Source organism: Punica granatum, chromosome 6, assembly GCF_007655135.1.
Source record: "Punica granatum isolate Tunisia-2019 chromosome 6, ASM765513v2, whole genome shotgun sequence".
Taxonomy (NCBI): Eukaryota; Viridiplantae; Streptophyta; class Magnoliopsida; order Myrtales; family Lythraceae; genus Punica; species Punica granatum.
Genome location: NC_045132.1, coordinates 4,295,858 through 4,308,699, shown reverse-complemented (window position 1 = coordinate 4,308,699; position 12,842 = coordinate 4,295,858). Strand labels below are relative to the sequence as shown.

The window sequence follows — 12,842 nt, the reverse complement described above, 5'->3', positions numbered from 1 at the left end:
TTAACACATATTTGAGCAAAATAAACACCGTCAAACATCCATGCATTAAACGGGAAAATGTAACTCTCATATCATATGTATATGTTAAAATAGACTATGCCTATAATAAGTGTCCTAATATAATAAATAATCCTAATATTATAAAAACTAAATTTCATGAATTGAAAATTATAATAAATAAAATGTTATTCTAAATAAAATAACTATAATAGTAATATAATAATTTTTAAGATACAACAAACAAGTCTTATACAAACATTAGAAAAAAAGCGCGAAACAAATATTTATTTTAATTGGACAAGACTTGAGAACAAGTCTGAGACAAGCACTACAAATTAAATTATAGTTAATTTATATACAAATAAAAATATAAAGAATTGGCCAAAAAAGAAAATATAAGCACCATGAAAAAATTTAATTGATCATATATACGATTTTCATAACAAAATATGTCCTACAGAAAAACTGATGACACTAATATGAATATAAGCTCATAAATAGAACAAAAAATAAAACTTAAAAATAAGAATGTCATAAGCACTCTTTAAATAAAAAAAGTAAAAGAAATTTTTGTTTTAATTGCGAAACTATATGGCATATTTATATTTTTAATTGACTTAAATATATGATGCATATTAATTGAAAAAACTAGTTTCAAACTATTATTAAAATAACTAATTTACTCTAATTTTTAATAAAAAAATATTAAACATTATTATATGAAAATTAAAAATAAAAATTATTATCTCATTTAGTCTTGATAGCAGCTAGTTCCTTTACTACATCGTTCAATTCAAAGGGTTATTCTAGCATCTGCTTTCATTTTTAATTAAAAATTAGTGTTTCAAAATATAAATAATTACAATAAAAATGATGGAAAGATATATAAAAAAGAACCTGCAACGCACAGGCTAAAAACACTAGTACCTAAGTAAAGGAGAATTGGTACAATTAATAATGTGAATTAATAAAGACAAAAAAAATGATAAATTAATTTGAATATATGAATAAAGATATATAATATAAAACTAATTATATAGTTTCAAAAAGGGGTTATTACGCCATATATTCCACGGTATCATTCATTTTTCAAATCTATCTAATGGTTTAAAAATTACCCAGAAAGACCCATGATTTACAAAAAAATCATAGGTTTGATTTCTTAATTTGTTAAAAAAAATAATTTCTTAATTTTATATTTTGATTTTTGGAAAGGAGGGAATTTCAGTCCCCTCTAATTATTCTGATTCCATTCCGTGTTAATTCCGAGATCCGACCAAATATAGGTTTTGAATTAGAATTTCAATTCTAATCATTCAAATTTCATCCTTTTTTTTCAATTCTACTCCCCCTCAATTTCATCCAGTGAACCAAACGCCATGGTAGTACTTTGATTTTGGGCGTTAGTATAATAATATATTTTGAAAGTACTAGGCATTTAAAAAAAGTACCGCACCTTTCAATAGAAAGAACCATCTTATTAAGGTCATAAATTGTCACCTTATAACATCCCTATATTTATATTACTAAATGATATGGCATACGTCTTTACCTAGAAACCTAGATTTTTCAGGTTCATATCTCGTGGTGGGACTGTCTATGAGTCTTATTAGTTAAAATTTTTTTAAAAAAAATTTCGTACTAAGTTCAAGGTCTCATTTACAGTTGAGAAAAGGGATCATTGTTTAAAGAGGAAATTACGCCATATATCATATGGTTTCACCGGATTCTCAAATATATTCTATGCTTTAAAAATTACCAAATATATCCTATGATTTACATTTGATTATAAATCTATCTCGCCATTATATCTTTCTTCAACATTTAACAATGTTGCTGACATGGAACGTAAGTGGATCCATTCTTGCCATTGTAGCCCTTTAACTGGGATAGGTTTGAGGAAAAAAACAAAAATCATGGGATAAGTTTGGAGCCTACTTACGTTTCATTAACAAATAAATTGACGGTGGGATAGATTTCGAACCAAATGTAAACCTTGAGATATTCTGAATAATTTTTAAAGTATATTATAGATTTGAGAATCCGCTGAAACCATGAGATATATGGGGTAATAACATCTTTTTAAAAAAATATATATTTTTCTCGATATTTGAACACTTTTTCGATTTAGAATTTGACGTGTTTTCCATTTCAAGCATTGACTCATGGTGACATCAAATGCACAACAACCCTAGCTCACCATTTTAATGATTAATCACTTAGAAAAGTACGACATTTACATTTTTTTTTAAATATAGTACGACTTTTAAAAAATAGCATAAAAAGACACGACATTTGTATTTTTTTCTTAAATATAGCATGATTTTTGGAAAGTAGCATAGAAAGACACAATCCTTGCACTTTTTCTTAAATATAACATGACCTTTAAAAAATAGTATAGAAACACACAACATTAAGGTTTAGCTGCCATTTTAGCACATCAAAAAAGAAGATCATGCCTAAAAGTCGTGCATTCTACTCTATTTTTTAAAGATCATATTATATTTAGAAAAAAATTCAAAGATCATGCCTTTTGTATTGTTTTTCAAAGATCGTACTATATTTAGGAAAAAGTTTAAATGTAGTATTTTTCTAAGTGATTAATCCCAATTTTAATGACAAGCAAGAGCTCTGCTTAAAATTAAATAATAAGAAAGGACCAAAAGGTAAGATTCGAAACAATTATTCTCCTTATATTTAGTAATAGTAGTAGTAATAATAATAATAATAATAATATACCAAAACAAAAAACATTCCATATATTTATGTATATACATAAGAAAGAAAAGTAAAATAAAAATTTAAAGGTTATGATTCACTTAATGGAAACTTGATCATATTGCCAATAGTCAGCGCTCAAAAAAGAATTGTTTTCAGTAAGTGAATTATGATAAAATCTTAAATGATCACATTTCATATTGACATGATGATGGAGATAATAAAAATTCTTTAATGATAAATAATTATGGTAATTATTCGAGTGATTAACATCAATTTTCTTTTCTCATACAATTTAATTGAATATTCCTCACGTCACTTAACGAAATAAGATTACCCAATACCTTCTCTAGAATTAAGAATGTAGCTTTTATCTCATCTAGAAAATACAATTGTCATTATAATAGAGAGGATCAATAAGGTTAATAAAGAGACAAGTAAAATAAATGGAAATAAATGAATTCTAGTATAAGCATCGACCTCGCAACATTTTGATTAAGGAAACGTCTACAACTTGATCACATTTTCTTAAACGTCGTCACTCACAAGAGAATCTTTAGAACGATCTTTCACATACTTAAATGTGACAATGAAAAAACTTACGATTTCAGTACTTTCTCACGATACATAACGAGATCCGACTTTACTTGGTCATATATATGTATATATATATATATATATATTGATATTCATCATATGTTATCCATGATTGCTAGATGGGAAGGCAGTTCGAGAATCGCCTCACTTAAAGCATCTCCGGTCCCCAAAATTATATTAAGGAAAAAAAAAAGGATTTTTCTGTGGGAGGCCCCCCCTGCAATGATATTCTAACCTCTCTGTCTCTGCTCTGTCGCTCCCTTTCTCGCTCTGTCTGTCTCGCTTTCTGTAGATCTCATCCTAAAACCTCCAAGTCTCCCTTTTCCTCTGGAGATTTGATCGGATCTTTACCCCTCAATCATTTCATGGGTATATACCCACCAGCTTCAGTCTCCTCAGTTGTTCATTTCTATCTTCTGTCTGTACACGTATGGCTTAGCAGCTTCGGTTTTCATTAATTGTGCTGATTTGGTTGGTGGGCAGCTTTCGAGAATCCATTCAAGAGCATACTCAAGACCCTCGAGAAGCCCGGCGGTGCCGGCGAGTTCGGCAAGTACTACAGCTTGCCGTCCCTCAACGACCCTCGAATCGGTCGGTCACTGCCCTTTTTCCTTCCCGCGCTGAAAGTTCGTAGATTTATTTCCTCGAGCAATAAGTTGAAATGGACTAGAAAGGATTGATATTTTTTTTTCCCCTTTTTGGATGTCTTTTCTCGGTTATGGGTTATCGAGGATCATGGTTTTTCTTGAATCTCTGCTGTCTTGTCCTTTTCTCTTATATGCTCTGTCTTGTGGTTTCTTGCTGGGAAAATGTCTCGTTTCAATTTATGGTATATTTCTTGAAGAACTGGGTATGGTATAATTCAGCAAAAGTTAAGGATTGTTGATGGTGGGGTCGGTTTTGATGGTGATGTTGCAGATAGGCTGCCCTACTCGATTCGGATTCTTCTTGAATCGGCTATTCGGAACTGCGATGAGTTTCAGGTCAAAAGTAAGGATGTCGAGAAGATCATTGACTGGGAAAACACTTCCCCTAAGCAGGTTGAAATCCCATTCAAGCCCGCGAGGGTGCTGCTTCAGGTATAGAACCCTTTTTAACTCTCTTCAAACCTGCTTATGCTACAGATAATTCATAGTTCAATACTTTTCCTTGGAGAAATTTAAGTGGCATTCTGTGATTGTTTTATCAGGATTTTACTGGGGTTCCAGCTGTCGTGGATTTGGCTTGTATGCGTGATGCGATGAATAGCCTTGGAGGTGATCCGAACAAGATTAACCCACTGGTGAGCTTGCTTCTGTGCATTCAGTGTTAGCTTTAGCTTTTTCTCGAACTGAGTTCATTTTCAATTCGGGCTTTACTCTCAATGAAGGACAGTTATTCTTCAAGTTTGAATGGATGCAGAACTCGCAAATTTATGTCGATTTCATCTTGAAAATGGGTCCAGTAGGTTCATTTGCAGATTCTTTTGCTTGCAGGTTCCTGTAGATCTTGTGATCGATCACTCTGTTCAGGTTGATGTGGCTAGATCAGAGAATGCTGTGCAAGCAAACATGGAACTCGAATTCCACAGGAACAAAGAAAGGTTTGGTTTTCTTAAGTGGGGATCTAATGCATTCCACAACATGCTTGTGGTTCCTCCTGGATCGGGAATTGTCCATCAGGTACTGGCAGCATTTTTGTGTTTCGGAGCATGGAAAGGTCAATATAGCTTTTCTTTTGGTTGCCACATAAGTTCTGCAAATCCTGGAAAGTTGGCGTCTCTTCATGAAGTTCATTTACTGGGTCTCAGTTCGTTTAAAATGGGGGCTAGAATGTCTAACCTGGCAGGTTGTCTGTGGTAACCAATCTACATACATGTAGGATGAAGGCAGATAGCTTCCTGCTTTCCTGAAATGCACACTTTGTTAAATTGACTGTTTCATGCATTTTGATTTGCAGGTGAACTTAGAATATCTTGGGAGAGTCGTTTTCAGTACAAATGGCATCCTCTACCCTGATAGCGTAGTCGGGACTGATTCCCACACGACCATGATTGATGGATTGGGTGTTGCTGGGTGGGGAGTTGGAGGAATTGAAGCTGAGGCTGCAATGCTTGGTCAAGTATGATATCTGAAACTTACTGACTGGATAATAACATTGTCCAAATTAACTGTCTTGAAGCTTTTTTATGTTTATATTGTGTAGCCTATGAGCATGGTCATTCCTGGTGTTGTTGGATTCAAATTAACGGGAAAACTCAGAAATGGTGTGACAGCTACTGATTTGGTCCTGACTGTTACCCAAATGCTGAGGAAGCATGGAGTTGTTGGCAAGTTTGTGGAGTTTCATGGTATGCAAGTTGATTCCTGTTTGTGGCTTATTTCATTTCTTTTCTTGAAATCCAGGAAAAGGGGAAAGTTTTACAAAATACAAAAGGAAAACTAGCACATTTGATGAATTTCGAGTAATTTCTGGTCCTCACTTGTGCTAATCGTTTATGGACTCTCATTTGCAGGAGAGGGCATGAGTGAGCTCTCGCTGGCAGACCGTGCCACAATAGCCAACATGTCTCCCGAGTATGGAGCAACAATGGGTTTCTTCCCGGTTGATCATGTCACCCTTCAGTACCTCAAATTGACTGGAAGAAGCGCAGAAACTGTGAGTCATTGCCAGAAGTTTCATGAAGAGTAATGGGGTTTATTTGCTTACAAATTGTATGTTTCATGTAGGTTTCCATGATAGAGTCTTATTTGCGGGCAAACAAGATGTTTGTAGACTACAGTGAGGTGAGAACTTGTGAAATCTCATACTCGCATTTCATGTCCAATTATGTTTTTTGTATAGTTGAAAGGTTAAGAAACCCGATGAAATCCTTACCAAGAATTATTGGTTGAAGCAGCCCATGGTGGAGCGAACATATTCTTCATATATGGAATTGGATCTGAAGGATGTCGAACCTTGTGTCTCGGGCCCAAAAAGGTAATTTAGTATCACACAGTTTCTAGGTTCTCTTTTGCAATTATTAGAAATGAAACCTGGGAAGGTTTGAGGGGGTGGTGATCTTCTAATTATTAGATCCTCGCTGTATTCCTGTATGTATTCTTGAGCTTCTCAAATTTAAGTCTCTCATTGACTGCCCTTGAGTTCTCTCATCTCTGGGACTCCTCTTCATTGATTTAGAATCCTGGTTCTGTTGAGCCTTTTATATCCCTTTAATTATTTTCTCTGAGAGCTGAATTTTATCCAGGCCTCACGACCGGGTACCATTGAAAGAAATGAAAGTGGATTGGCACGCTTGCTTGGACAATAGAGTCGGATTCAAGGTGAGAATCTCTATTATGTTACTCTCGTGACTAGTGTTACTCTCGTGATTAACAACAGCCTTCAGAGATGTGAAACCTAGACATTAATTGAATAAAGCATGTTGGCTTATTTTCCTTGCACCAACTTTCAGGGTTTTGCAGTGCCTAAGGAATCCCAGTCAAAGGTTGTAGATTTTACATTCCAAGGGACCCCAGCACAGCTTCGCCATGGTGATGTTGTTATAGCAGCTATCACGAGTTGCACGAATACCTCGAATCCTAGTGTGATGCTTGGTGCTGCTTTAGTTGCGAAGAAGGCTTCTGAATTAGGGTTGGAGGTAAGATTCTCTCCTTTTGAGGATTACAGGTGCCATCTCTATTAGCGGCTAAGATGAAAGTGTTCTTTCATTTTTTTCCCCCTTCTTGTTTTGGTCTTTCACGTCATCTATGATATAGGACCCCATAGTAATTTTTGAATTTTACGTGTTCTCAGTTTTAAAATGAACACATGGTTTGTTTTTTCGGTAATAGATGGATGATATTTGATTTGGATGAACATTTGGCAGGTAAAGCCATGGATCAAGACGAGTCTTGCTCCAGGTTCTGGTGTTGTAACCAAATATCTGCAGAAAAGGTACTTTCATCGAATGAGTCAATGTTGCCTTTTTGATAACTAGGTTTAATGCATGAACTGATCAATAAAGGTTGTTTTTGCAGTGGTCTGCAGAAGTATCTGAACCAGCTGGGGTTCAACATTGTGGGCTACGGGTGCACAACATGCATTGGAAATTCTGGGGACCTTGAAGAAGCAGTTGCATCAGCTATCAGCGAAAATGGTAACTATTTGAATCCCGCAGATAAGTTGAGCAGTTAGTAGGAGCAGACTTCGGCGCGGGGTTATGTCTTGGTTTTGATAGGTTTTTATCCCCTTTTCAACATGGTATACTCTACACACGGTCGTCACTGCCTGAACATGATTGAGTCCACCAACTTATGGGGGTGTCATGGGCTTGTGGAGGGATCTGAGAAATCATAGTTTTCAAGTTTTACGTGTCGAGTTACATTCGGCCACACTGTCATTTAAACGGTGTAGCCACCCACTTGGGTTTAGAATTCTAGACTTAACCTAGCTTAATGAGCTTCGGTGCATTCATGGCCTCAAGATAACTCCTTAATGAGCCCCCTCATTTGGAAAAAGGAAAGGTTGTCTTTATTTGTAACATGTCTCAGTTTCATCTCTATACTCTTAGTACGACATGTATCTTTGGTTGAAGGAGTCTGCCTAAAATATATAAAGTAAAAACAGAAGAAATCATCAGTTTTTACTTCATATCTTGGATTCAAGAAAAAAATAAGGCTACTTGTTTTTCTTTTTGGGGCCCAATTAGGCCACTTACTGAATTTTCGAATTTCATGTGTGACCAGATATTGTAGCAGCAGCTGTGTTGTCTGGCAATAGGAACTTTGAAGGTCGTGTTCATCCATTGACGAGGGCAAACTATCTCGCTTCTCCTCCCCTCGTGGTTGCCTATGCTCTTGCTGGCACAGTATGTAACTTGTAAATCCCTCTCATGCATATTTTCTTGACGCATTTATTTAGCAGGGAATAACAATTTGTTTTAGACTCAGCTAAGTTTCAGTTGTGTTTCTTATTGAAAATATATTTTGCAGGTGGACATTGACTTTGAAACAGAGGCTGTCGGGGTGGGCAAAGATGGAAAGAACGTGTATTTGAGAGATATTTGGCCATCAAATGAAGAAGTAGCAGAAGTGAGCGTTAACTTTTGAGCTACGGCTGTAATAATGATCATTTTGAAGTTTCAAAAAAAGCTGTTTATAAAGGATGGCCTCTCGAGAAAGATAAATTTTTCACTGAAAACATTTAGTAAAATTAGAATTCCAGGCTTATCTCCTTCAATTGCTTGCTTTCTTCCTCAGGTTGTTCAGTCAAATGTCCTGCCAGACATGTTCAGAGCTACCTATGAAGCAATCACCAAGGGGAACCCCATGTGGAACCAGCTGACTGTGCCCTCTAGCACCCTCTACTCTTGGGACCCGAGCTCAACTTACATCCACGAGCCACCCTACTTCAAGGGCATGTCCATGTCTCCCCCTGGACCATACGGAGTCAAGGATGCCTACTGCCTCCTTAACTTCGGGGACAGCATCACAACTGATCACATCTCACCAGCTGGCAGCATCCATAGGGACAGCCCTGCTGCAAGATACCTGATGGAGCGCGGTGTCAACAGGAGGGACTTCAACTCCTATGGTAGCCGCCGGGGCAATGATGAGGTAATGGCAAGGGGAACCTTTGCGAATATTCGGCTAGTTAATAAGCTCTTGAAGGGGGAGGTAGGGCCCAAGACTATTCACATTCCCAGCGGAGAGAAATTATCGGTCTTCGATGCAGCCATGGTAATTCATTTTTCACCTACATACTTAAAAGTTCAATTTTTGTATCCAATATTCCGTTACCCGGCATACTTAAGCTTCATTTGGTTTTCAAATCTAAATCTTACTCGACTCAACTTAACTTTATTTTTCCCTTAATTCAACAACACAATCATTACATTTTTATTTTTTTCTCTAATTAAATATAAATTCTCTCACATACTTTTTTTCTAATCATTTTTTTAATTAATTTTTTAATAATAAATTCCCTATATGCTTTCACATCTATATATACATATCGGTTTTTTAATAATAAATTTTTGATCTACTTTCACATCTATATATACATACTTATATATATTGTTACACATCAATATATTTGTCAACACTTGCAATTAGTGCACAAAATCAAGTTGAGTTGTATCATTATCCAACTCGAAAACCAAACGCAAGCTGAAAGTTCAGTTTTTGTAAATATTCCTTTTGGCACAGGACTTGCATGATGTTACATGTCTGTTCTTGGTGTTTCCTGGTAGAGTTCGATTTGTAACATGAATTGTTCTATATCTGTTTCAGAGGTATAAGAGCGACGGGCAAGAGACCATTATTTTGGCTGGCGCAGAGTATGGTAGTGGAAGCTCCCGCGATTGGGCAGCCAAGGGTCCGAAGCTTCTGGTCTGTCCCATGTCATTTTCTTTTTTAGTCCCAAAAAGTTCGATCCGCAAGAATCTCACCTTCTAGGATGAAACCATTAACTATGACTTGGTATCAGGGTGTTAAAGCTGTGATAGCGAAGAGCTTCGAGCGGATTCACCGAAGCAACTTAGTTGGAATGGGCATCATCCCATTGTGTTTCAAGCCCGGCGAGGATGCTGATACTCTTGGGTTGACTGGCCACGAGCGGTTCACCATTGACCTCCCGAACCGCGTGAGCGAGATAAGACCAGGCCAAGACGTAACGGTGGTTGCCAACAGCGGCAAGTTGTTTACTTGTACACTGCGGTTTGACACTGAGGTAACAGAACTAACTCTGGCCAATCACGATTTAATTGTACCCGAGGCTTTTTCACCCTCTGTAATCTGATCCCGCCAAAGAGATCTGAATGGTGAAAGTCTTGCACTCAATTTCTGTTGTTTCTGATATGGTTTTGTATTTACCTTGTAGGTGGAGTTGGCTTATTTCGATCACGGCGGCATCTTGCAGTATGCAATCAGGAACTTGATTGGTGCGAGCCACTGAGTACAATGATCGGGCATATTCGAGTAAAGAGCTGGGTTTTGCTTTTCTCAGGGTCTATTCCAAGACCAAACTTTCTTTCACTGCCACCATGGTCCCCCACAAAACAGATGCAGGGGGCAACAGATGAATAAAGCGGCAGACACGAACTTCTGGAATGTCATACAATGAGTCGTTACATTTTGTATAATGTATCCACTCGTTGATTGATAGTTTGACATTGGCATGTTTTCCTGTACAACACTTCAGAACTGTTTTACCGGGTTTGGAGGTGGAACAATATACTTTGTTGTTAAGTTTCTTCCTTGACATAGGTTATGTCCGACGGCACACGCCAATGAAAGCATTGGCCTTTGTTTACCCCTTCGTATGCAAAATGGTCCCATATAGAGATGATATGTTGAAGCTGAACCAACACGTTAGAGGGTTCTCGGTTGAAGCAGTCATGCCTTCTGCAACTCAAACGGACAACCTTCTCATCAGCTTGATTTCGTTAAGCTGCTTGCGTCCGGTCATTTTAGTTTATCAGCTCCTGACTGCTTATAGCCTCGAGAGATTCTTCATAAAAACTTCATAAGAACTTATGCTCTCCGGAAATGGAACAAAGAGGTCTTCCATAACCTTCAAACTCATCAAAGAACTGTATTCCTCTTTGGAACAACAGCAATCGCTAGACTCCCCTGAGCGAAACATTCAAGTAATTGCTGAAATGAGGAATGGCTGAAACGACAAGAGCTCCATTGGAGACAAAAGTCTTAGGCAATGTGGCTTACTTCCACCGCCTAGAACACTAGATTCTCCATCTTACCGCCGTCATCTGTAGGGGCCCCAACTCAATCGACTTACTTAAAAACCCAGATAATTCCTGGACCTCAGATGCTCGGGTCATTGAGCAAGCGTTCGTCGCCCACTTCACCGACCTGTTCACCACTTCATCTCCATCTTCAACCGAGCCTTCCATTCTCTTTTCCCTCCTGCTATCACTTCAGAGGAAAACAACACCGTATGTGCACTACCTGACCTCCTTGAAATACAAAATGCTACTTTCTCTCTTGGAGCTCTCAAAGCTCCGGGACCTAATCGAATGTCAGCTCTTTTATACCACACCTACTGGGGGATCATCGGGAAGGACATCACTCAGGCAGTGCAGAGCTCCTTACGAGGTAATTTCATTCGTAAGAGCCATAATCATACTAATATCGCCCTCATTCCAAAAGGTGACAATGCTCCAAAATATTGGCTTCCAGACGGAAAACGGTGCTTCCTAAGCTGATCTCCCTATGCCTTTTATTGCTGGTAGAAATATCTCTGATGATACTGTCATTGCTCATGAGGTCTTTCATTTCTCAAAACTCATAAAGGACCGAAGTTCTATGTGGCAGCCAAAATAGATATGGAAAAGGCCTTTCATAGGGTCGAGTGGTCACTCCTTGTTGAAGTCATGCATGATGTGAAAAGAGGAGAATCGATTGAATAGAAGGTGATAATCTTTATTGATGTGACAACCGTATATATACAAAATAACTCGTAAGTAAATCAAAAAAGGATACTGTATAAACTATACAAAGAATATCCTAAGAATATCCTAGAATATCCTAAGAATATAAGAAGATTCTAATGTAACAAATCTCGGAGAATATGTGGAAATATCTCGGAAATCATGGCATATCCCGTAATACTCCCCCTCAAGTTGGAGAATGAGGATCCCGAATTCCCAACTTGCGAAGGAGTAAATGAAAGCGATCTCGACCGAGAGCTTTAGTGAACAAATCTGCCAACTGTGAATGTGTCGATAAATAAGCTGTAGAAATAATGCCTGACAGTATATGATCCCGGATAAAATGGCAATCGATCTCAATATGCTTGGTTCGTTCATGGAATACAGGATTTGCCGCAATATGTAGAGCGGCTTGATTATCGCAATACAAGAGTGTAGGTCCAGGTATTGTGACGCCCAAAGAAGATAGAAGACTACGTAACCATATGACCTCACTAACAGTTGCTGCCATAGCTCGGTACTCAGCTTCTGCAGATGATCTGGAGACTGTGGTTTGCTTCTTTGTTTTCCATGATACTGGACTACCACCAAGTGTGATAAAATATCCGGTGACTGATCGTCTAGTCATTGGACAGCTAGCCCAATCGGAATCACAATATGCTACTAAATCCATGGAAGCAGGTCGTAAGAATATTCCCTGTCCCGGTGAGCATTTGAGGTAACGAATGATCCTTAATGCTGCATCCCAGTGATCCTTTCGTGGGTCCTGCATGAACTGGGAGAGGATGTGAACCGAGTAAGACAACTCAGGACGAGTTATGGTCAAATAAATTAGACGACCGATCAAACGACGGTATCTAGTCGGTTCTGATATTGGAGAGCCCGAGTCCGATGATAGACCATGACGTTGTTCCATAGGAAAGTAGGAGGGCTTCGATCCAAGTAAGCCGCACTCATTGATGATGTCGAGTGCATATTTCCTTTGATTGAGAAATAAGCCCTTCTCCATGCGGGTTACTTCTATCCCGAGAAAGTATCTTAAAGACCCCAGGTCTTTAATGCGAAAATGAGTATCAAGATATCTCTTAAGAGATGTACAGTCTTCAGAACTATTCCC

At 37.8% G+C, this 12,842-nt stretch overlaps 1 protein-coding gene across 1 annotated transcript; it reads left to right on the top strand.

Moving 5' to 3' along the window:
* Positions 1 to 3,442: 3,442 nt before the first annotated feature.
* Positions 3,443 to 10,587, top strand: LOC116211050 (aconitate hydratase 1). Its single transcript, XM_031545244.1, has 20 exons — positions 3,443 to 3,684; positions 3,799 to 3,906; positions 4,234 to 4,394; positions 4,505 to 4,597; positions 4,791 to 4,976; positions 5,254 to 5,415; positions 5,500 to 5,644; positions 5,810 to 5,952; positions 6,024 to 6,080; positions 6,194 to 6,273; positions 6,542 to 6,617; positions 6,749 to 6,934; positions 7,163 to 7,230; positions 7,314 to 7,432; positions 8,022 to 8,143; positions 8,268 to 8,366; positions 8,535 to 9,014; positions 9,567 to 9,665; positions 9,763 to 10,005; positions 10,156 to 10,587. Exons 1-20 carry the CDS (start codon positions 3,681 to 3,683, stop codon positions 10,228 to 10,230), a joined length of 2,706 nt encoding a protein of 901 aa, XP_031401104.1. The 5' UTR covers positions 3,443 to 3,680; the 3' UTR covers positions 10,231 to 10,587.
* Positions 10,588 to 12,842: the final 2,255 nt, after the last annotated feature.